Here is a 24,988-nt window from a genome sequence, read left to right on the forward strand (position 1 = left end):
AGGTTAAGGGCTCTGCCCCCAGGAGACAGACACCTTGGGTTCAAATCATGGCACTACTTCATCCTAGCTGGGACCTTGAACAAGTCACTTTGCCTCTGCCACCTCAATTTGCTCATTCATAAAATAGAAGAGATAGAACTCACTCTATTGGTGTTCTCACGAGGACTCAAGAAGCTAAAATTAAGGGGTGAATGCCAGCAAGGGACATAGCACTCAGGTAGCATGTCAGTGCCCGCGGGAAATAGCAACTCTGTGTGTACCGTCATGTGACCAAGGATGTAAGAGAGCCAGGATGATGACCTCTGATCCCACATCTCCCGAGTTCTCACCAGTTCCCTGGGTGTAGGGAAATCTCCCTCTTCTTCCTCACTGTCGTGGCAGGAAAAGAGGGAGAACAGGCAGAGGCTATGGATCTTGGGGGAAAGGACAAGGTAAATCAGCAGAGAAAAAGGAAGCCCATGAAATAATCTAAATGTCAGGGTGCCAGGGCTTTGGGGGTGGGATAGGCAGCCCACCCCTGGACTCATGTTTAAAAGAGTCAATGCAGGCTGGGTGCAGTGGCTCATGCCTGCAATCCCAAGGAGGCCAAGGACGGCAGATCACTTGAGGCCAGGAGTTCAAGACCAGCCTGGCCAACATGGTGAAACTTTGTCTCTACTAAAGATACAAAAATTAGCCAGGCGTGGTGGTGGGCACCTGTAGTCACAGCTACTTGGAAGGCCGAGGCACAAGAATCACTTGAACCCAGGAGGCGTTCAAGACCAGCCTGGCAGGCCGGGCGCGGTGGCTCAAGCCTGTAATCCCAGCACTTTGGGAGGCCGAGACGGGCGGATCACGAGGCCAGGAGATCGAGAGACGATCCCGGCTAACACGGTGAAACCCCGTCTCTACTAAAAAATACAAAAAAACTAGCCGGGCGAGGTGGCGGGCGCCTGTAGTCCCAGCTACTCGGGAGGCTGAGGCAGGAGAACGGCGTAAACCCGGGAGGCGGAGCTTGCAGTGAGCTGAGATCCGGCCACTGCACTCCAGCCTGGGTGACAGAGCAAGACTCCGTCTCAAAAAAAAAAAAAAAAAAAAAAAAAGACCAGCCTGGCCAACATGGTGAAACCTTGTCTCTACTAAAAATACAAAAATTAGCCAGGTGTGGTGGTGGGCACCTGTAGTCACAGCTACTTGGAAGGCCAAGGCACAAGAATCGCTTGAACCCAGGAGGCAGAGGTTGCAGTGAGCCGAGATCACACCACTGCACTCCAGCCTGGGCGACAGAGCGAGACTCTCTCGCAAGAAGTAAAACTAAAAGAGTCAATGCAGCAAGAAGCCACGGAAGTGAGACACATTCCCAGCCATGAAATACGGGCTGACTCACACGGTCTCCGCAGCAGCTGATGAGTTTTAAGATGATGACCTCGCAGCAGGTGTGACAAAACCAATCTCACCGCGGCTATTACACTACGGTCACTGGGAATCTTTCAGCCGAGGGCTGTCACATTCCTGTCACTTAAAGCTTCCTCGCCTAAGCCTGAAAATGATCAGTGGGGTCTGAAACTTTTTTCTCTCTCTCCTACTCTGTGCCAAGAGTGTCTCACGTGTGTGTGTGTGTGTGTAAGAGGATCGTTGGGGTAAGGATGGAGAAAGAATAATTTATTGCACATTTGACAAATATTCATGACCCTAAGTGCCAGGCACTGTTCAAAACACTGTGAAGACATTGTGAGGAAACTGGATGAGGTCTCTGCCCTCATGGAGCTTATAAACTTGAAGGAATTATCTTGGTAGTTATAGTCAAAGCTTCCTTCCTTCCTGCTTTCTTCCCTCCCTTCCCCTCCCCTCCTCTCCCCTCCCCCTCCCTTCCCTCCTTCCTTCATTCACTGATACACTTAATAAACATTCTGGAGTCAGACTGCATCCTAGCTTGGCTGCTTATTAGCTAATGCAGCATTGGAGAAATTTCTTAACCTCCCATTCCTTCCCATCCAAAATGGAGATAGGAACAGGACACCCTCACAGGATAAGTCCCACAGCTTCGGGAAAAACCAGCACTGAGAAACAGCTGAGAAACTGAATTCAAGCAGGGCCTTGCCTCAAAGCTTGTTGACCTGGAGGGCTGAGGATGATGGATGAGGAGTTTGTGCAGATCTGAACGTGCTGTGTCCTTTGTCCTGGCTGCCTTAGGGTCCACCGTGCATCTCTGAGATTGATGAGGCAGGTGCACCACCCGGCAGGCTACACACCATACAAGGCTGACCTTGGTTGGGAAGCATCATCATCATCCAATACTGTCTGTAGGACTCCATTCCAGCAAGACATCTGGGGGCCTGGAAGGGGGTCCCTCCCCCGGAGAATGTCACAGAATCCTTGATCTATGTCCTAACAATACTCAGGTCCTTCTGTATCCTTTAGATAATTTGATTTATCCAAGGGTCTACTGTTGACATTTGTCCCTAAGTGGTCAGATTCATGGACTTGATGAGGACATTCAGTGAGATCACAAGTCAAGAGCTTACTGCAGAGCTGCCACTTAAAAAATGCTAGTTATTCTTGTCCTTAAACCCGTGCTAAGTGACAGGCATGTGCACATCCATACACACACACACACACACATCCACAAATCCACACACATATCCACACATCCACACATCCACATATCCACACATTCACACACACATCCACACATCCACACACGCACGCATCCACACCCACACACACATTCACACACGCACACACATATCCCCACACACACGTCCACAAACACGCACGCACACATCCACACACCCACACATCCACACACACACATGCACACACATATCCTCACACACACACGCGCACAGATCCACACCCACACCCACACACACACATACACACATCCAGACACCCACACACAAACATCCACACACACATCCACACATCCACACAAATATCCACACATGCACATCCACCCACCCACACACACACGTGCACACAGTAAAGGTCAGTAAATGTACAGGGGTAACCATTGTTCCTGCAGCAGCACCATTAGGTAAATAAAAATAAATATATATTTTAAAATTTTTTAATTCCTATTTGTATTTTTAAATTTTTTGTATTTTTGTATTTTTTTTTTAAACAAAGGGATCTTGAGTACTTAAAAGCAAGACTCATGTTCTCTGTCTTCCTTTTACTTTATTTTATTATTATTATTTTGAGATAGTTTCTCACTCTGTTGCCCAGGCTGCAGTGAAGTAGTACAATCTCAGCTTGCTGTAGCCTCCGCCTCCCAGTTTCAAACGATTCTTGTGCCTCAGCCTCCCAAGTAGCTGGGATTATAGGCGCACGCCACCACACGTGGCTAAATTTTTTGTATTTTCACTAGAGATGGGGTTTTGCCCTGTTGGCCAGGCTGGTCTCGAACTCCTGGCCTCAAGTGGTCTACTGCCTCAGCCTCTCAAAGTGCTAGGATTATAGATGTGAGCCACCACACCTGGCCTCTGTCTTCCTTTTAAAACACAGGGAGGAAGGGATTGTTTCTGAATGCTCACGTATCATTTTTATTTCCAGACAAAAGGGAAGATACTTCTTAGCCATAAAGTGCAAATGTTCTAGAACCTTCCTCAGAGATGTCTCTGAGAAGGAATTATGCATGGGAAGCATTTAGCTCAGGGTCGGGCACATGCAAAGGGCTGGATAAATGACAGCTGTGAATATTGCAATTCATTTTATGCAGGGAGAGGGAAGGTCATATAATGTCCTAGTGAGAGGATGGGCTTTCAGAAGTTCGAGGCTGTAATGAGCTACGATGGCCTCACTGCATTCCACCCTGGGCGACAGACCAAGAGCCTCTCTCTAAATAAGTAACTAAAAATTTATAAAGAATACGTGTTTTAAAGGCAGAAAGAGCTGGGTCTGAACCCTAACTCCCCATTTACTAGCTGGGAGGCCTTGGGCAGGTTGTTTGATTTCTTCAAGCCTCAGTCTCCTCATCTGCAAAATGGGATGATCACAGACTCAGCCTCTTGGCGCTGTGAAAAATCAGTGAAAGAATAGGGGCGGGGCTTAACGCCTGCCTAGAAGGTTTGATGTTCCTGCTGCCTCCAGTGGAGCGTGGGTGGGGTGCTGACAGGCAGCACAGGGAATTTTCCAGCCAGGTTGCCTCTTAACCTCTGGTTTGGTTTGGTTTTGCTTGTAACCTCTCACTGTTTGTCTGCAAAAGCCCAATTTTTTCATTTTAATTTGATGGATTTTTATATTTTTTGTATTTTTAAATTTTTTCTTTTAGTGACAGGGTCTTGCTGTGTCTCCCAGGTTGGAGTGCAATGGTATGATCATAGCTCACTGCAGCCTTGAGCCCCTGGGCTCAACCGATCCCCCCACCTCGGCCTCCAGAGTAGCTGGGACAAAGGCACACACAACCACACACCAGCCACACACAGCTAATTTTATTTTTTATAGAGACAGGGTCTGGCTACATTGCCCTGTCTGGTCTTGAACTCCTGGGCTCAAGCGATCATCCCGCCTCAGCCTTCCAAGGTGCTGTGATTACAGGTGTGAGCCACTGTGCCTGGCCTTAATTTGTACTTTTTAGAGACAGGGTCTCCCTGTGTCACCCAAACTGGAGTGTGGTGATGCAATCATAGCTCACTGCAGCCTTGAACTCCAGGACTCAAACAGTCCTCCCACCTCAGCCTCCTGAGCAGCTGGGACCACAGGTGCGCACCACCACACACTCAGAGCCCACTTTTTAAATGAGTTTGTCTTGAAAGACTATCTGCAACTCTTCAGGAATGCCCTACTCTGTAGCTAATGAACGCTCAACCCACATGACTTTGATGTTGCTAGAGACCCCATCTTGTTATTTTCCCCCATTTTAGAAATGAGGGAACTGAAATTCAGAGAGTACAAGTAACCTGCCCAAGCTGACAGGCTTAAAAAAAAGAAAAAAACAAAACTCAGGCCTGAGAGCAGAGTGTGTGCTCGTCAAAGACCCCAGCATAGGGTCTTTCTTCCCCGTGGGTGATAGAGCAAAGGTTTTGGAGTCAGATTGGCCTGAATTCAATTCCAACTTCAGGGTCTTGCTTAAAACAGGAGATGACAATACCCACTTCCCTGGTTGGTGGTGAGAATCAAATGAGGCTTTTAAAAACGTGCATAATGCCTTTATCTCAGGGCTCGGCACACAGTAGGCAATCAATAAAGATTAGGTTTTCCTCTCTCCTCCACACTCATCTTTCCTCGGCCACATCCCCAAAACACTCACATGAACCTGAGCTCAGACTCCCGGCGGACCAAGACTTCCCGGAGACGCTGAATTTTTGCCATCTCCAGCTCAATCTCCTCCGGCATCATGGTTGTCTCCGCCATGGAGATGATGTCCAGCTGATCTGTGCAGGAGACACGAAACGCAAGCATCAGGACCCCGAGGCTGCACCGTGGGACCCACCCTGACATGGTTTCAGGGCACAGCCTTGCTCCGCGACCGTCATACGCCTTGAGGGCACACAGACTTCAGCCTGTGCCGCAAATGTGTATTCGTGAGCACGCCCTTTGGAAACCAGAAAACGTGTTTTCCACAGGAACTTCGTTTGTTTGCTTTTTTGTTTTGAGACGGAGTCTCGCTCTGTCGCCCAGGCTGGAGTGCAGTGGAGCAATCTCAGCTCACTGCAAGCTCCGCCTCCTGAGTTCACGCCATTCTCCTGCCTCAGCCTCCCGAGTAGCTGGGACTACAGGCCCATCTTGGTAATTTTTTAATTTTTACTTTTTGTAGAGATGGGGTGTCACACTCTGTTGCCCAGGCTGGTCTGAAACTCCTGGCCTCAGGCGATCCCCCCAACTTGGCCTCCTGAAGTGCTGGGATTACAAGCGTGAACAAACATACGTATACATATATATATGTATATATGTGAATATATATGGTTGTATATATATAATATGTATACTATACACAGACACACTTTATTTTTTTCTTTTTGAAACGGAGTCTCACCCTGTCGCCCAGGCTGGAGTACAGTGGCACAATCTTGACTCAGTGCAACCTTCAGCTCCCAGGTTCGAGTGATTCTCCTGCCTCAGCCTCCTGAGTAGCCGGGATAACAGGTGTGTACCACCACACCCAGCTAATTTTTGTATTTTTAGTTGAGATGGGGTTTCATCATGTTGGCCAGGCTGATCTCTTAACTCCTGGCCTTGTGATCCGCCCACCTCAGCCTCCCAAAGTGCTAGGATTACAGGCATGAGCCATCGCGCCTGGCCAGACACACTTTTTTAAAGTCTGAAAAAGTACACTAAAATGTTAGCAGTTAAAATGTTAATACATATGCATGTGAATATATATACTATTATGTACATATACATATATCCACTGTGATACAGATCTTATTTTTCTAATATAAAGTTAGGGTCTCACTATTTCATTACGTGTTCTTTTCACCTAGCAGCATGCCATGAGCGCTCCTGCCTGTCCTTGGATGGTCTTCCTCGGCAGCAGCATGGAAGGCGGGGCGGTTTTCTATTTGTGGCTGCATCACGAAGCACTTAAGCAATCCACAGACATGTGGGTTGTTTCCTATTTTTTCCCCACTGTAATCATGGGGGAAAAAATGTAAGAATTATTTTCACTGTAAGAATGTTCCAATGAGGAACATTCTCAAAGTGAAATCTTCGCACACATCTATGGGGTTCCTTCGCGCTATGTTTCTAGGGTGAATGGCTGACATATAACGGATGCGCTATTCAAGGCCTTTGATCGGTAGTGGGGGAGACTCAGGGCAGGAGATGTTCTTGGTGTACCCTGAGACACCATCACATCGCCTGTATCTGCTAATTCGTTCCACACCCACCCCTAAGATGGAGCCCACCCCACACCTCAGTTCTACAAGGGCGTCTGTCTTTTTCCTTATACTCAAGGAATAATAGAAGTTGGTATACCTTATACCCATGATTTGGAAAGTTGTTCTCTTTTTCTTTTCCTTTTTTTTTTTTTTTCTGAGACAGAGTATCCCTCCGTTGCCCAGGCTCGAGTGCAGTGGCACGATCTCAGCTCACTGCAACCTCCGCCTCCCGGGTTCAAGCGATTCTCCTGCCTCAACCTCCTGAGTAACTTGGATTATAGGCTCGTGCCACCATGCCCAGTTAACTTTTGTATTTTTAGTAGAGTTGGGGTTTCACCATGTTGGCCAGGCTGGTCTTGAACTCCTGACCTCAAGTGATCAGCCTGCCTTGGCCTCCCATAGTGCTGGGATTACAGGCATGAGCCACCACACCCAGTCTTCTTTTCTCTTTTTGTAGAGACGAGGTCTCGCTATGTGGCCCAGACTGGACTGGAACTTCTGGCCTCAAGCAATCCTCCTGCCTCAACCTCCCAAAATGCTGCGATTACTTATAGGTGTGAGCCACTGTGCCCAGTGAAGGTTGTCCTGTTTCTACCTGTCCATCTGCCTCCTATATCCTGGGCCCCTGGCCCTTGCACACCTGCCCAGGGCTTAGGGCGCTGTGATTTGCAGGCTTCCCTGAGGTCAGTCCCTGCCTGCTTGGATCTCTGGACAGAATAGCGCCCTCTTCCAGGAGCCCACCTGATGCATTTGTCCACCTGTGGGACTCTCCTGGTCCTGAGGTTTTCAGCAGACATTGGATTCTTGGTAAACTGGCGTTCCTTTCCATCACCTACTCCCTAATGTGGCCATTCCATGTGCCAAAATTATCTGTCTGCCCTCCGCCAATCAAAACACCTTATTTTGCTGAGGAGACCGGAAGAAGGTAATTCTCTGGAGTTGATTCTCACATTGAAATGAATGGCCTCTCTTCATTCTCTCCGAGACAAGACAATTCCCTTTTTTTTTTTTTTTTTTAAACCAAGTCTTGCTCTGTTGCCCATGCTGGAGTGCGGTGATGCAATCTCGGCTCACTGCAACCTCTGCCTCCCGGGCTCCAGCAATTCTCCTGTCTCAGCCTCCTGAGTAGCTGGGTCTACCGGTGCATGCCACCACGCCCAGCTAATTTTTTGTATTTTTAGTGGAGAGAGGGTTTCGCCATTTTGGCCAGGCTAGTCTTGAACTCCTGACCTCAGGTAATCTGCCAGCCTTGGCCTCCCAAAGTGCTGGGATTACAGGCATGAGCCACCGTGCCCGGCCTGACAACTCTCAGTTTTCAAGAGAAACAATAACAAAGGCAATGGAAAAGGCCACGCAATTATATGGGGAGAAGAAAAAATTTAACCTGACCGTCACTGGCCTATTGAAGATTTTCTCCTCTTTGAGTTCAGCATCTCAGAGCAATGTCTGCTTCTTTTATATTTTCAGGGAGCTCCAATATTTCATAAAATAGATAAGTGCCGAACACAAATAGTGCAGAACCTGCTGTTGGGTTGGAGAGGGGGTCACCAAACGACTGTATAAGTGGGAGGAAGACAGCAGAGGTAGGTGAATGGGAAAAACGTGAAATTGGAGAGATTCACAATCACGTCCTCCCTGCCTTCTAAAGATGGCGGGTCCCGAAGATTATCTGGCCACCTGGCCAAGCCTGTGCCAGGGTAGGGTGAAAAGGGAGACACAGTGGAGGGAGAGGAGGGAGTGTCAAAGAGAAGCAGGAAGGACAGAGGTCAGAGGAGCCGTCTCAGGCTGTGGCTTGGGGAGAGGGAGCGATGTCTGTCTGCAGAGGATTTGTAGGAAATGTCTCATGTGATGTGCTGGCCGAAGATCTCCTGGGGTCTTCTGGTTATGCTTCAAGGCCCCTGGAATCCAATTTTGGGTCCTACTACTGTCCCTGACACCATACTGTGGTGGCTCCTGGGATTGAAGCAGCGAGGACAGGCTTGAGGAAGGAGGGAAAGAGGGAGGGATAGGATCAAAATATTAATATTGGCTGGCATGGTGGCTCACGCCTGTAATCCCAGCACTTTGAGAGGCCGAAGCAGGCGGATCACCTGAGGTGAGGAGTTCGAGACCAGTGAGATCAACACAGCGAAATCTAGTTTCTACTAAAAATACTAAAATTACCCTGGCATGGTGGCAGGTGCCTGTAATCCCAGCATATTGGGAGGCTGAGGCACGAGAATCGCGTGAACCTGGGAGGCGGAGGCTGCAGTGAACCGAGATTGCACCACTACACTCCAGCCTGAGGGACAGAGTGAGACTCCGTCTTAAAAAAAAAAAGATATTAATACTGAGTACTACTGTGTGCTATGATGCTACCAAGCTGGAAGACCAGCCTCATCGAATCAGATGGCCTGGGTTTCAGTTCAGTTCTGCCCCTCCCTGGCTGTGTGGCCCTGGGGAGTTCGTTAACCTGTCAGCAGCTCTGTTTCTCCTGTAAGATGAGGATAGTAAGAGAGCCCACCGCCCAAAACAGACATGAGGGATGAATTATCCCGGCACGTCACGTTTAATATACGCTTGCAATTGCCCTCATTATGACTGTTGCACCTGCTCTGCCCATCACCTCTTTTAATCCTCGCCATAAGCCAGCAGGTTCAGTAGGTTCTCATTTTCACAAAGAAACAAAGGCTCAACCCTGGCAAGGGAAAGAGCTGAGTCCAGGTCTGGCTTCAAATTCATGCTCTTTGACCCTCACAGCTGCCTCTGGTCCAGGCAGCTGTTCTAAGTCCGACACACCCCATTCATTCCCATCTCAGAGTCAAGCGTGGGGCTGTAACAAGTCATGGCCAATGAGGAGGCTTAAAACAAGAGGAATTTAATCTCTTGGAGTTCGGGAAGCCAGAAGTCTGAAACCAAGGTGTTGGCAGGGTCATGCGCTCTCCGAAGGCTCTAGGGATGGATCCTTTCTTGGCCCTTGCAGCCCCTGGTGGCTCCTTGGTTTGTAGTATTAGGTTGGTGCAAAAGTAATTGCAGTTTTTGCCACTGAAAGTAATAGCATCACTTCAACCTCTGCCTCTGTTTTCATAGGGTCTTCCTCCGGGTGGCTCTGTGTGTCCCTTTCTGTCTCATTAAGATTTAGGGCCCACCCTAATCCAATGTGAGCTCATCTGGATCCTTATCTGAATTACCCCTGCAAAGACCTTATTTCCAAATAAGGTCACATTCTGATGTTCTAAGATGCACATGAACTTCAGGAGGCCACAAACCCACAAGAATGAATGGCCACAGCCTTAAAAGCTTCCTGACAATAATGTCACTCTCTCCAGGGGCTTTAGACCCTGCACATGGAACACAGCCTTGGCTGGAAGCAGCAGGAGTCCCAGGAGGTGGCCGGGGGTGAGGGAAGTACGTGGGAGAATTGGGGTCTGGCAAAAACCAGCCGGGCAGGAGCAGCGTCAGAAATCCTCATTTGACACTAATCATCGGCCGCAAGATCTCCAATGAGTCCTTTTATGTCTTTGCATCATTTTCCTCCTCTACACAAGAGTTCAATAGTTACCTGTGCCAGAGACTTTCTGTGTATTATCTCATTTAATCCCTATTTTACAGAGATGACTCTGAGGCTTAGAGAAGGAAAGTGACTTGTTCAATATCACACAGCCAGATCATTGCAGAGATAGTATTCAAATCCAGCTTGCGCTCTCTCTCTCTCTCTCTCTCTCTCTCTCTCTCTCTCCTCCCTGTGTCCCCTCCAATCCATAACCACATGACCTTAACCACATAATCCAGCCTCCTGGTGAGGGCTGAATGCATTTGTGGCTGCGAAAGTGCGTAGTTAACCACCCCACGATATGAGTATTCTTGTTTTTCTCATCACAGTTCAGATGGGCAACCTGATTTCCATGGGACACATGCTGAAAATGGCAACACACCCTGGGGCGAGGCGTGGGACGAAGAGAATTAATCACACCCCAGGAATTGGCATTTTACCTCCATCCCCGGGGGAGGATGGAGGTGGTGGCTGCCAGGCTCCAGGTGCTTAGCTTGGATTTGGGGCAAAGAATGGAACAAGACCTATGTTGAAAAGTCTTGCTCAAGCATGTTTTTCTTCCCCAAGAGAAAGGAACGAAGCCTAAAGCTTGAATCATATACAAATTCTTAGAATCCTTTCTTGCCGTGAGCTGTGTCTCTGCACCAGGCACTGTGTTGGGCTCATTGTAAACCTCATCTCTTTTTTTTTTTTTTTTTCTTTTTTTGGTGAGGCAGAATTTCACTCTGTCTCCCAGGCTGGAGTGCAGTGGCATAATCTTGGCTCACTGCAGCCTCAACTTCCTGGGCTCAAGCAATCCTCTCACTTCAGCCTCCTGAGTAGCTGAAATTACAGGTTCGCTCCACCACACCCAGCGAATTTTGTTGTATTATTTGTAGAAATAGGGTTTTGCAATGTTGCCCAGGCTGGTCTCCAACTCCTGAGCTCAAGTGATCTGCCCAACTCAGCCTCCCAAAGCGCTGGGATTACAGGAATGAATCTCATCTCATTTCGTCTGCACAATACCTTAGGCCAGGGGTTGATACCCTATGGCCAGGGTACCAAGTACAGCCCCATGCTTGATGTTGTAAGTAGAGTTGTTGTGGAACACTGATCACACTCATTCATTTACATGTCATTTATGGCTGCTTTTGCATTGCAAAAACTGAGTAGTTGCCACAGAGACTCCCTGACCTACGAAGCCTCAAATGTTTACCACCTGGCTCTTTATAGAAGAAGTTGGCCAACCTCTTCCCTGGGTGGTATACTGTAATTTCTCCCGTTTAAAAGTTATGAAAGCCAGGTTTACCCAGTAACAATAATAACTAACATTTGTTGAGCATTTATCACATGCCAGGACCTGTGCATTACCTTATCTGATTCTCAGAACAGCCCTGGGTGGTCAGTGCTGTTATCCCATTTCATAGATGGGGAAGTCAAGGCTCAGGAAAGGGAGTAAGTGATGGAGGTGAGATTTAAAACAAGATCTGTCCTACTCCAAAGCTCTTGTTGTAATGAACCATATTCACGTAAGACCTACCTCCCTATGTAAGTACCATCATCATCATAACAAAACTGAGTAGATCGGACTGCTTTAGACACAGAGGGAGTGGTTATTCCCAGACATTAGTGGGCATGGTGGATATCTAGGGAGGTTGTTTAAGAAATAATTCCCTGCCTTCACCTCCAGGGATTAGGATAAACCTGTGTTGGGGGTGTCATGTCCGGGGACTTTCATGAAGGAGGTCTTCAGATCAGAGTGAAAAATGCTGATACAGGACCTGAATAAATGAATATCACACACAGTCAGTTTCTTTCCAGTCTAAACTTGTGTGATAGAAATGAACCTGATAGGCTGTTCCTTTCTTGATCACATTTTCCAACTAGAAGGCAGGCATCCAACAGCTGCCAAGGAATGTTTCCACAAGGAGGACAAATCACAGGAAGAAACGGGAGGAGCTTTTCAAGCTGGCTGGAGACGACGGTCGCCACGAGCCTGTCATGCACACTTCCAAGCAAGAGCTTGCTGGCTGTGTGGAGACAGCAAAGCATGAAGGCACAGACATCCCCAGGGCTCCAACTGCCATTGCTGTCACCGAGCTTCCAGGAGCTGAGTCACTTCTGGGGGAAGAGGCAGCTAAATCCATCTTCCCATTCCCAAATGCCACCCTAGGGAGATGCATGCTTCCTGAGCGGTGGCACCAGCAAACAAGAGCTGAGCACCCGGGCAGCCCTGGTATGCACCAGCAGGTTTAATCACTGATCTCAAAACAGAACAAAAAGTAAGGCTACCCAGGGAGGAGTGGTGGAGGTGATGGAGGATGAGGACTGGTGATCTAGAAACTTCTCATTTAAATATAAGCTTGGAGGGTTAAACTGCTGGGGACCAGAGAGATACCTTCCCTAGCCCATCTTTTCCAATCAGTGGTCATGGTAGGAATTTAAGCCCTGGGTGCCCTATATATCCCCTGCTTTTACTTCTGCTTCATAACTTTATGTGCCTAGTAGTGGCCCCAGAGCTTGCTCATTTCGGGCATTTACCAGGGGCCACGATCTAGCTCATATCAACCTCTCTTTCTAGATTAATAAAATGAGGCTTAGAGAGGTCATAAATGATTGGTCAAACTCACTCACTCGTTACAGAAACACCAAGGGTTCTGTCTAGATCTTGCCACTCGCTGCACAGAAAGCCAATCACTGAGGCAATGAGTATTGCCAGAGAAGAAGGCTTTAATCCCGTGCTACAGCCAAGGAGATGGAAAGAGCCTCAAATCCATCTCCTCAACCCTCTAAAATTAGGGGTAGCAAGGAAGAAATGTAACCATGTGTTACATTGGGATACATTGTGATACATCCCTATTCCTTTTTTTTTTTTTTTTTTTTTTTTTTCTGGGAAAGGATTAGGAAGGGGTAAGGAAGAGAATCTGGTCAACAGGATGCAGGTGGTTGGTTAGGCAATCGTGATGGTTGAGGAGTCTGGCATCTCATTGTCCCCATATAGTGATCTGGTAAATTTCACTTCCTTAATACTATCTGGGAGGCCCAGAGGTCAGTTTCTTGAGAAAGGAACTCAGATAAAACAAATGTAACTTTCTCAAATTTTAAGATGAGGGGGTCAATTTTTGTGTTTATTAAAAAAAAAGAAAAGAAAAAACAAACAAACCATAGACATCAGTTCTAAGGGGCAATGGGGCAGTGCTATAGTGAGTGGTGGAAATGAAACTCAAACCCAGATCTATCTGATCCCAATGCCCAAGCTCTAAGGTCAAAAGAGCTACAGAACAGTGTTTCCAAAACTCTCAGCACTGCATAGAATTTACCCCAGCTACATACTCTGTACTCTACCATGTACTACTCCGTATGTCATGACATTGGCTTTTTTTTTTTTTTAGATGGAGTCCCGCTCTGTGACCCAGGCTGGAGTGCAGTGGTGCAATCTTGGCTCACTGCAAACTTTTCCTCTCGGATTCACGCCATTCTCCTGCCTCAGCCTCCCAAGTAGCTGGGACTACAGGCGCCCACCACCACACCCAGCTAATTTTTTATATTTTTAGTAGAGATGGGGTTTCATGGTGTTAGCCAGGATGGTCTTGATCTACTGACCTTGTGATCCGCTCACCTTGGCCTCCCAAAGTGCTGGGATTACAGGCATGAGCCACCACGCCAAGCCAACATTGACTTTTTTTCACTCAAACTCCCCAAAGGAAATGTCATATGACATCCACAAACAATGGCATAATTAGAAAATAGCCATAAAAATAAACCTCATGAAACAAAGCAATGCTGTTAAATTCTGGCTAAATCCTATAGCCTGCTTAAGGTTCAGATCGAAGCTTGAATTTTCTTTCTTAACAAGGTGAATCAGCAAGTACTAGGGACATTAAAGACAAAGCTAGCACCAAATCATGGCTTTCTCCTTTAGGTAATCAGAAAGCTTGATAATTGGAGAGAAAATGAGTAGCTTTCCTGAGGTAATTCATTGCTGTTTGATGCTACAAGCATGAGAGTACCACTGGGGGTACCTATCCCATCCCCTGTTGTAGAATAGAATTCCAGTCCTTTGCATTGGAAAGGTCTTAAAGATTGTTTTGGTCAGCCTCATACCCATGTTGGATAGGATGTAAAATGACTTGGCAAGATGTGGTTCTCAAGATCCCTCAACAAACAGTTCTCATTCAAAATTCAATGAGAACTCAAGCTGGAAGAACAATTCTCAGCCATGGGTTAAGTCCTACCCAAAGAGGAATCAGCCATTTTGAGCGATTATTTCAACCCAGCTCATATAACAAAGGCAATTAAACGAAAGGCTAGGGGGGCTATTCACTTCAGTCATTGGAATATACTTGGGTCACACAATATATTTAGGGAAGGACATGAGGGACTGGGGTAGGGGGAGTCAGTGTTGAGGGAGAATCAACTTTCACCTAATATGTCCTTTTCTCTTGTTCGGGTTTTTAAATATACTTTTTATTTTGGAATAATTTTAGATTTCTAGAAAATGTGGCTGCATGTAGTGGCTCATGTCTGTAATCCCACAGCTTTGGGAGGCTGAGGGAAGAGGATCACTTGAAGCCATGAATTTATGACCAGCCTGGGCAACACAGCAAGACCCCATCTCTACAAAAATAAAATGTAAACATTAGCCAGACGTGGTGGCACACAGCTGTGGTCCCAGCTACTTGGGAGGCTGAGGTGGGAGGATCGCTTGGGTCCAGGAGTTTGAGGCTTCAGTGAGCTATGATGGTGCCACTGCACTCTAGCCTAGGTGACACAGTGAGACATTATCTCTAAAGAAAAACAAAAAAAAAATTAAGAAAAGATTAGTTGCAAAGAGCACACAGAATTCCCCTCTACCCCTCATTCAATTCAATTCCCATATTGTTGACATTGCCAAGAAGTTGACATTGGTGTATTGTGACTAACTATATTGATTGAAATTTTAGCAATCTACCAATGGTCAGATGCTGCATTTTCAAAACAGATTTAAAATAAAGAAGAGAGAAAAGACAAAGGGCATGGGGAGCCAGGCCAGCCCTTGAAGAGGGCAAGAGAGAGGAGTGGTTCTGGGCATGGGCTTTTGGGTTTCAGAGTCCAGGTGTCCTGCTTGACCCACCCATCAATGACTCTGGGCACCTCAGTTTCTTCATCTGCAACACTGGGGAACAATCATGCCCACCTCGCAGGTGATTCATGTAAGTGACAAGCATATAGAAAGTTCTCTGCAACATATATTTGCTCTTATATTCGTTTAGTAACTACGCATTGAGAACCTGCTTTGTGGCAGATCCTGCTCTAAGCAATGGGGAAGGAGCAATGAACAAAACAGACAAAAATCTCTGCCCTTGTGGACCTGAGCTTCTAGCAAGAGGTTTACACTGTTGTGGAGAAAAGTTGCTCTAATAACCTGCAGGGGTCATTGGCTCAAGACAGATGTCGCTACAAGCGTTGGCTCTACCACTAATTGTGCGACCTGGGCAAATTACTTGATCCCCCTAACTCTCAGTTTCCTCTTCTGTAAAATGGGACTAATAACTCCTGCCTCACAAAGCTGCTACTGTAGGGAAGAAATGGGATAATATACTTGTCCCTCAGTATCCGTGTGGGATTGGTTCCAGGCCTCCCTCTGATACCAAAATCCTTGGATGTTCAAGTTCCCGATATAACAGGGTGGAATATTTGCATAGAACTCCCATACATCCTCCAGTAGACTTTAAATCACATCTAGATTACTTATAATCCCTAATACGATGCCTACACATCACTTCATTTACATAGATTCAGCATAGTACTCAAAGTTTTGCTTCTTGGTAATTTGTGGATTTTTTTTCTGAATATTTTCCATCCATAATCGGTTGAATCTAAGAATGTGGAACCGGCCGGGCGCCACAGACTTTGGGACAGAGGAGGCCCAACTGTATAAAAAATACAAAAAAACTCAGGTGGCGGGCGCCTGTAGTGTGAGAATTTGGTGAGCTGAGATCTGGCCACTGTGCCTGACAGAGCATCAAAAAAAAAAAAAAAAAAAAAAAACAAAGAGAACCCACAGTACAGAGGACCAACTGTACATCATGTGTTTGGTGTAGCATTAGTCCTGCCATCACAGTGCCTTTCCCCAGAAGAAGCCAGACTAACACCGGGGAGAAAATGAAATCAGAGCCAGCATTCGATTTGAAGAACACAGAGTCATGGTCATGGGGACCATCTCTTGGCCCCTCTAGGTAAGACCACAGCCCCGCAGCTCCAACAGACCCATGCCTGCACTGAGAGGAGAATCTAGAAGGGGCCCCTCCAGCCTTTTGTCAAGGAGTCAGTTCCTGGCATTGACCCAAGAGTCTTGAAACCCAAGGGAATAGATCTGCGTCCTATGACCAGGAAGCCGATATCTGAATGCATTTCAAAGGCTCCTGGTGGCACTCCAGACTTCGTTGTTATCAATCATTCATGTAGGAAAGCAGCTCATTCCAACCCCCAAGCATCCTATTATGGGATGCACCAAGCATCTCGCCTTCTTGCTATAAAGTGAATGTAATGGGAAGCCGCCCGTTGCTTTTAATGAGTCACCATTTCCCAAAGAGATGAAGTCACTGCTTTTAACTCAGAAGTTCCTGGCTGCTCCATTTCCCCCAGCCTGCCTCGTGGAGAGGATGCCACCGGGCCCCTGAGAGCGGTCGTACCTTTCCTTGCACTCTGCCGTCCCACACATCCCGTCTCTGTGATGTCACCCCACAAGGAAGATTTTGTGGCTGAGGAAACTGACAGGCTTCAGATCCTGGCTGTGATTGTTATTCTCCAGTGGAATCTCAAGCACATTTTTTTTAACTTCTGCGAGTTTCTATTTTCCCAGCCACATCTAACATGTCAAAGGACACAAAAGTAATGAGGGAGGATTCACCACCAGCGGGCGAAGACGCAGGCACTGGCGTCAAGCAGACACGAGTTGACAGTCCGGCATCTTTCTAACGGCCGGCCTCGACAAATGCCCTAACCTCTGAGTTTCCTTATCTGTAAATCGGGGGTCAGAACCGAGAGAATGTATAGGTCAGCGTGGACCAATTGAAATAGAACACTAGCCACACATGTAATTTTGAACATTCCAGGAACCGCATTCTAAAAAATAAAAAGAGCTGGGTGCAGTGGCACATGCCTGTAATCCCAGCACTTTGAGAGGCCAAGGGGGGCGGGCATATCACTTGAGGTCAGGAGCTCAAGACTAGCCTGGCCAACATGGTAAAACCCCATCTCTACTAAAATTATAAAAATTAACCATGGCAGGGAGCGGTGGCTCACGCACGCCTGTAATCCTAGCACTTTGGGAGGCCGAGGCAGGTGGATCACCTGAGCTCAGGAGTTCAAGACCACCCTGGCCAATATGGCGAAACCCCACCTTCCTAAAAATACAAAAATTAGCCAGGCGTGGTGGTGAGTGCCTGTAATCCCAGGTAGTTGGGAGGCTGAGGAAGAAGAATTGCTTGAACCCAGGAGGCAGGGGTTACAGTGAGCCGAGACCATGCCACTGCACTCTAGCCTGGGCAACAGAGGGAGACTCCGTCTCAACAACAACAACAACAAAAATTAGCTGGGCATGGTGGCAGGTGCCTATAATCCCAGTTACTCAGAAGGCTGAGGCAGGAGAATTGCTTGAATCTGTGAGGCGGAGGTTGCAGTGAGCCGAGATCAAGTCACTACACTCCAGCCTGGGTGACAGAATGAGACTCCATCTCAAGAAAAAAAAAAAGTAAAAAGAGCTGGGTGCGGAGGTACACGCCTGTAATCTCAGCTACTCTGGAGGCTGAGGCAGGGGGATCACTTGAGCCCAGGAGTTTGAGTCCAACCTAGGCAACATAGCAAAGAGACCCTGTCTCTTAAAAAAAAAAAAAAAAAAAAGATAAGAAGAAATGGGCGAGATTAATTTCAGTAACATATTTTATTTAAACCAATAGATGTAAAGGATTATCAGTTCAAAATGTAATCAATATATTAAAGATATGAATAAGATGTTTTTTATTCTTTTTGGAGGGAGTATGGAAGTCTCAAGTCCAGCATGTATTTTTTACCCTTTGAATAGATCTCAATTCAGGCCAGTCATGATGGCTCACACCTGTAATCCCAGCACTTTGGGAGGCCGAGGCAGGTGGATCACCTGAGGTCAGGAGTTCGACACCAGCCTGGACAACATGGTGAAACCCCATCTCTACTAAAAATACAAAAATTAGCCAGGACTGGTGGCACATGCCTGTCATCCCAGCTACTTGGGAGGCTGAGGCAGGAGGATCATGTGAACCTGAGGGATGGAGGTTGCAGTTAGCCGAGATTGCGCCACTGCACACCAGCTTGGGTGACAGAGTGAGACTCCATCTCAAAACTAAATAAAGAATAGATCTCAATTTGGAATGGCCACATTTCAAATGCTCCCAAGTCCCAAGTTCTTATTCACCATCCTGGGACACTTCATTCCTCTCCTTCCTTCTTTCCTTCCTGATACCTTCCCCTTTCTCAAAGATTCTGTCTCCCTGAGGTGTTTCTCCATTTCAGGATTCTTCTGCTTTCCCTCTTAACCACTCTCATGAAAGGGCTTCTGATGGACCCTCTCGTCCCACCTCCAGCCCCTGGGAGCCTACAGGTGGCCCTGCCTTTGGTCAGGGGCTCAGCAGCTTCAACCTGGATGGATCCACAGGTCACACAGAACCCTCCCCTTCAGCAGGGACTGTGAGGAAACCCTTAGAAGGAGCGTGTGGGGTGCAGGCCCCACAGGTCGGCTGCCCCCTAAATCCTAATAGGACTGGCTCAGCTGTGACTCAGAATCCCCTGCAGAATGAATGCCTGACGTCAGCTCTCTCAGGCAGTGCGTCTGTCGGGAGCCAGGAAGGTGGCGGTAAGGACACAGGTATCTCTGTGGAGGGGACTCCACAGCAACGTCTTAACAAAGGCACCAGAAAACTGGAGATAGGCAGTGATGAGTTGCAAAGAGCAAACAAAATTCCCCTCTACCCCTCACTCAATTTCTACTATTTGTTAACGTTACCAAGAAACTGACATTGGCACATTGCTATTAACTATATTGATTGAATGTATTGATTGAGTGATAAGGGGCGGGTAGGATTTGCCTGTACCTTCATCCCTTTGTTTCCTCACTCCCTACCCTGACTCCTTGCCTGGAGCTGGAAGGTCTTTGGTGAGCTGAAGAAAGACACGGCTTATTAAATAATAATGCCTCGACATCTTCCCGCAAGAGGCGGTCAGCGTTGGCAAGAGAAAAGCTCATCTTTCAGATGCTCTGAACAACCTGAATGATGAGCTGGAAGAAATGTCCAGGGCCTCAGAAATCAAACACTATCCCTCCAAGAAGTCCCAGATATAAGAGAGGTCCAGGTACAAAGAAACGACAAAGTGGGCAGAGGAGAGCATTTGATGTCTTAGACCATTTTTTTTTTTTTTTTTTTTTTTTTTTTAGAGATGATGTCTTGTTCTGTCTCCCGGGCTTGAGTACAGTGGCGCGATCTCAGCTCACTGCAACTTCCACCTCCCGGGTTCAAGTGATTCTCCTCCCTCAGCCTCTCGAGTAGCTGGGATTACAGGCACCTGCCACTTCACCCAGCTAATTTTTGTATTTTTGGTAGAGACGGATTTTCACCATGTTGGCCGGGCTGGGCCCTTGACTTTTGCAGTGAAATAGGAAATAAGGGTGGAGGTCAAGAGGTGAGGTTGAGGAGTAGAGGAGAGACTAAGATAGCCCATTTGGGGAGGAATCCTGGGAGGACCCAAGATTTGAGACAAACAGTTTCTTTCACAAGAAAGACAAACTCCAGGCTAATCCTGTGGACGTGTAATCTGAGAACATCTGAAGACTCATTCTGAGTGCAGGAGCGAAGGCTAGAGCAAGAGCTTCATCTCACCACTGCTCCACAGCCTGTGAGCGCTTTGACATTTGGAGTTGGATCCTTCTTTGTGCTGGGGGCTGTGCTAAACACCATACGGTGTGCAGCAGCAACCCTGGCCTCTGCCCACTGGCTGCCAGTAGCATCCTCTCCCAACCCAAAATGTCTTCAGACACTGGCAAGTATCCCCTGGGGGACAAAATCACCCTTTGTTGAGAACCATAGGTTTAGACTCAGGGTCTTTCTCCTTTCCATTCTCTCTTTTCCTTCCTTTTACTTTCTTCCTTCCTTCCTTCCTTCCTTCCTTCCTTCCTTCATCTTTCTTTTTTCCTTCCTGCCTTTCTCCCTTCCCTTCCCATCTCTTTTTTCCCCTTTCCTTTTCTCCTTTCCTTTCCTTTTTCCTTTCTTTCCTTTCCTCTTTTTTTCTGAAACAAGGTCTCACTCTATTACCAAGGCTGGAGTTCAGTGGTGTGATCATAGCTCACTGCATCCTCAAACTTTTGGGCTCAAGCAATCCTCCCACTTCAGCCTCCTGAATAGGTGGGACTACTGGTGTGTGCCACCACATCCTCTTAATTTTGTAGAGATGTGGTGGCTCACGCCTGTAATCCCAGCACTTTGGGAAGCCGAGGCTTGTGGATCACGAGGTCAGGAGATCGAGACCATCCTGGCTAATACGGTGAAACTCCGTCTCTACTAAAAGTACAAAAAATTAGCTGGGCGTGGTGGTGGCAGGCACCTGTAGTCCCAGCTACTGGGGAGGCTGAGGCAGGAGAATGGCATAAACACAGGAGGCGGAGCTTGCAGTGAGCCGAGATCGTACCACTGAACTCCAACCTGGGCAACGGAGTGAGACTCCATCTCAAAAAAAAAAAAAAAAAAAAAAAAAAATTGTAGAGATGGAATCTCCCTATGTCACCCAGGCTGATCTTAAACTGCCCTCAAGTGATCCTCCCACCTCAGACCCCCCAAAATAATGGATTTACAAGCATGAGCCACCACACCCAGCCTAAACCCAGGGTTTTTTATTGTGCTTCTAGGACACAGGTGTGAGACTCACCTAGGTGTGGGGAAAAAAAAAATCCACCTCCCTGGGCTTCTCCTGGACCTGCTGAATCAAAATCTCCCTGGAGGAGAACCAGCAAGCTGCCCTTCAAGAAGGTGATTCTTCATGAAACACTCTATGCCTTAGTTTCCTGACATGGGAAGGATAATGATAGTATCTATCTCAAGGGTTGTTATGGAGATTAAGTGAGGGGATTCATACTTTGAGCACAGTGTGCTAAATATTAGCCATTATCACTCGCATTAAAGGTGGAGAAGCACTGGTTTGGAGAGAGATGCACTGAGTGCTCTGGAAGAGAGGGAAGAACAGGAACCCGGGGGCAGGAGAGTGAACGCTGCTGTGATAACCACTCTGCTCAAAAGCCAGCCAAGTACTGTGGCTAATGATGAGGGGGCACAATGGGGATCATCCCGCCATCCTAGGGCTTTCCTCCCTGCAGATCATCATCGTTCCTGTTGACTTCATGCTCCAGCTGCCTCTCCAGCTAAAACAAGTACCAGCAACTGATGATACAAGGCAAGAGGGGTGACAATGGAAAAAAAAATGCCTATCTGTGTCTCAGTTACAAATGAACACAAACTTAGTGGCTTAAAACAACACACATTTGTTATAGTTCTGGAGGACAGAGGTCCAATGGATGTGAAAATCAAGGTGTTGAAACCAACCCAGTAGTCCCATAGACAGTTTTTTCTTTTTTGATAAACATAGAAATTCAGGCTTCTGGGCTTAACGCTTGAAACTTACATTTGTTTAATCTGAGTTCCTTCCTCCTAAAGGAAACCCTTGCCTCTCAAATAAGTATCAAAGAACTGAAACTCACCGGATTACAGCATCCAGACAATGAGATGCCAGACCCCTCCTCATTCATCGGGATTGCTTCCTTGTCCCTCCCAAGTTCCTGTTTTCTTACACATTGTTACATTTCTTCCCTGCTATATAAGCCCTTGATTTTAGCTGGTCAGGGAGATGAATTTGAGATTGAGTTCCTGTCTCCTTGGCTGCAACACCCGAGTAAAGCCTCCTTCCTTAGCAATAATCCTCGTCTCAGTGATTGACCGTCTGTGCAGTGAGCAAACAGCAGGACCTAGACCAATCCCCTGGTGTTTTGGTAACAGTGTCAGCAGGATTGTGTGTCTTTCTTGGGGCTCTAGGGAAGAATTTTACTTGCCTTTTCTAGCTTCCACATTCCTTGGCCACCTACATTCCTTGGCTCATGGCCCCTTTCTTCATGTTCAAAGCCAGCAGTGGTGAATGGAGGCTTTTTTTTTTGAGACTGAGTTTCACTCTTGTCGCCCAGGCTGGAGTGCAATGGTGCGATCTTGGCTCATTGCAACCTCTGCCTCCTGGGTTCAAGCGATTCTCCAGCCTCAGCCTCCCAAGTAGCTGGGACTACAGGTGCCTGCCACACACCTGGTTAATTTTTTTTTTTTTGTATTTTTAGTAGAGACGGGGTTTTACCATGTTGGCCAGGCTGGTCATGAACTCCTGACCTCAGATGATCCACCCACCTCAGCCTCCCAAAGTTCTGGGATTACAGGCCTGAGCCACCGTGCCCAGCCTCTGACCCTTCTTAAATCCCCACATCTTTCTTTCTGACCCATGCAGGGAAGGTTCTCTTGAGTTTAAGCACTCTTGTGATTAGATCGGACCCACCCAGATAATCTAGTATAGTTTCTATCTCAAGGTCCGTACCTTTAATTCCATCTGTAACTTTCTTTCCTGTTCGCCATATCTTAATGGACTGAATGTTTGTGTCCTGCCAAAATTTACATGTGGAAGCTCTAATCCTCAGTGTGATGGATTTGGAGGTAGAGTCTTTGGGAGGTGATTAGGATTGGATGAGGAAATGAGGGTAGAGCCTTCAACCTAGAATTAGTGTTCTTGTAAGAGGAAGTGGCCAAGCTCAAGCCTCCAATCCCAGCATTTGAGAGAACCATCTGAGGCCAGGAATTCAAGACCAGCCTGGGCAATGTAGCAAGACCCCACCTCTACAAAAAATAAAAATAAAAAACCAAGTCAGCTTTGGTGGCGTGCACCTGCAGTCCCAACTACCTGTGAAGCTGAGGTGAGAGGATCATTTGAGCCTAGGAGTTTGAGGCTGTGATAAGCTATGATCATGCCACTGCAGTCCAGCCTGGGTGACAGAGCAAGACCCTGTCTTAAGAAAAAAAAAAGAGAGAGAGAGAAAGGGACTAGGGCTAGTTCTCCCTGCCATGCTGCCGTGTGAGGACACAGCAAGAAGGTGACCTTCTACAAGCCAGGAAGAAAGCTTTCACCATGAACCAGACCATGCTGGCACCCTGATCCTAGAGTTCTAGCCTCTGGAACTGTGATAAATAAGGTTTAAGCCACTTTGTATATGGTATTTTGTTACAGCAGCCCAAGCCGAGACACCACACAAGATTGGATTCCCAGATCCTAGGGATTCGGCCATGGGCATCTTTGAGGGGCCATGATTCAGCCTGTCACATTCTACATGATACAGGAGTCCACATAATCCTACAGTGGAGGGGCCCAGGACAGGGTCATTATCATCTTCAAGGGTAGAAACTGTGGTTTATAGGGAGGGACCTAAATTCAGTATGAAAGTGGGGCAACCAAGCAGTGAGACTACCTTCTTGCTCACTGAGCGTCATCCACACCACTCAGCTCAGGGCCAGCAGCCACGGCGCAGCATCACATGGCTGACAGTGTGACTCAAGTCTAAAGGCTGGCTCTGCCCCTGCCCGGCTTTGTGCCCCTGGGCAAGTTATTTAAATTCTCTGAGTTTCTACTTTAACAAATTTCCCTCATAAAATGGGTCTATTAATCCTTAGCTTGCAATATTTGTTAGTTTCATAATAGCTAGTTGTGTGGCTGGTGAGTTATGCAACTTTCCCAATTCTCAGTGTTCATTACCTGTTAACTGGGGATAATAATAGAGGGTACCCTTGGATGCAGTGAGGGTTGAATGACAGATCATGTATAAGGCTCTTAATCTGGTGCCTAGTACATCATAAGGACACAGTGGGGACTTGGTGAGTGTCAGTTATCACAATCACTGTCACTGTCCTCACCATAATCATCACCACTATCACCATTATCTTTACCATTACCATTGCCACTATCACTATCACCACCATCACCATCGTTATCACCACCAGCACCATCATCATGATCACTGTCATCATCACCATCACCATCATTACCATCCCTATCATCATCACCATCACCACTATCACCATCATCTCCATCACCACTATCACTATCACCACCATCACCATCATCTCCACCACCACCCTCACAATCACTGTCAACATCACCATCATCACCATCATTACCATCCCTATCATCACCATTACCACTATCACCATCACCACCATCACTACTGCAACTATAACCACTACCACCACTATCACTATCACTACCACCACCATCACAATCACTGTCAACATCACTATCATCATCAATACCATCCCTATCATCACCATCACCACTATCACCATCATCTCCATCACCACTACCACTATCACCACCATCACCATCATCACCACCACCACCACCATCACGATCACTGTCAACATCACCATTATCATCATCACCATCCCTATCATCATCACCATCACCACTATCACCATCACCACCATCATAATCATCACCACCACCACCATCACGATCACTGTCAATATCACTATCATCACCATCATTACCGTCCCTATCATCACCATCATCACAATCACCATCATCTCCATCACCA

The 24,988-nt window shown here is 47.1% G+C and overlaps 2 protein-coding genes across 2 annotated transcripts in view; one reads left to right on the plus strand and one right to left on the minus strand.

Annotated features, from left to right (window-relative positions):
• Positions 1–24,988, plus strand: part of PDXDC1 (pyridoxal dependent decarboxylase domain containing 1) — a 471,229-nt gene that overhangs the window by 210,689 nt on the left and 235,552 nt on the right. The window lies entirely within an intron of this gene.
• BMERB1 (bMERB domain containing 1) overlaps positions 1–24,988 on the minus strand; it is a 169,181-nt gene that overhangs the window by 66,762 nt on the left and 77,431 nt on the right. Inside the window, exon 2 of the mRNA XM_050774115.1 lies at positions 5,231–5,354. Coding sequence (XP_050630072.1) covers positions 5,231–5,354 — 124 coding nt within the window. The remainder of the gene's footprint in view (positions 1–5,230; positions 5,355–24,988) is intronic.

The sequence above is a fragment of the Macaca thibetana genome, chromosome 20 (genome assembly GCF_024542745.1).
Source record: "Macaca thibetana thibetana isolate TM-01 chromosome 20, ASM2454274v1, whole genome shotgun sequence".
Lineage (NCBI taxonomy): Eukaryota > Metazoa > Chordata > Mammalia > Primates > Cercopithecidae > Macaca > Macaca thibetana.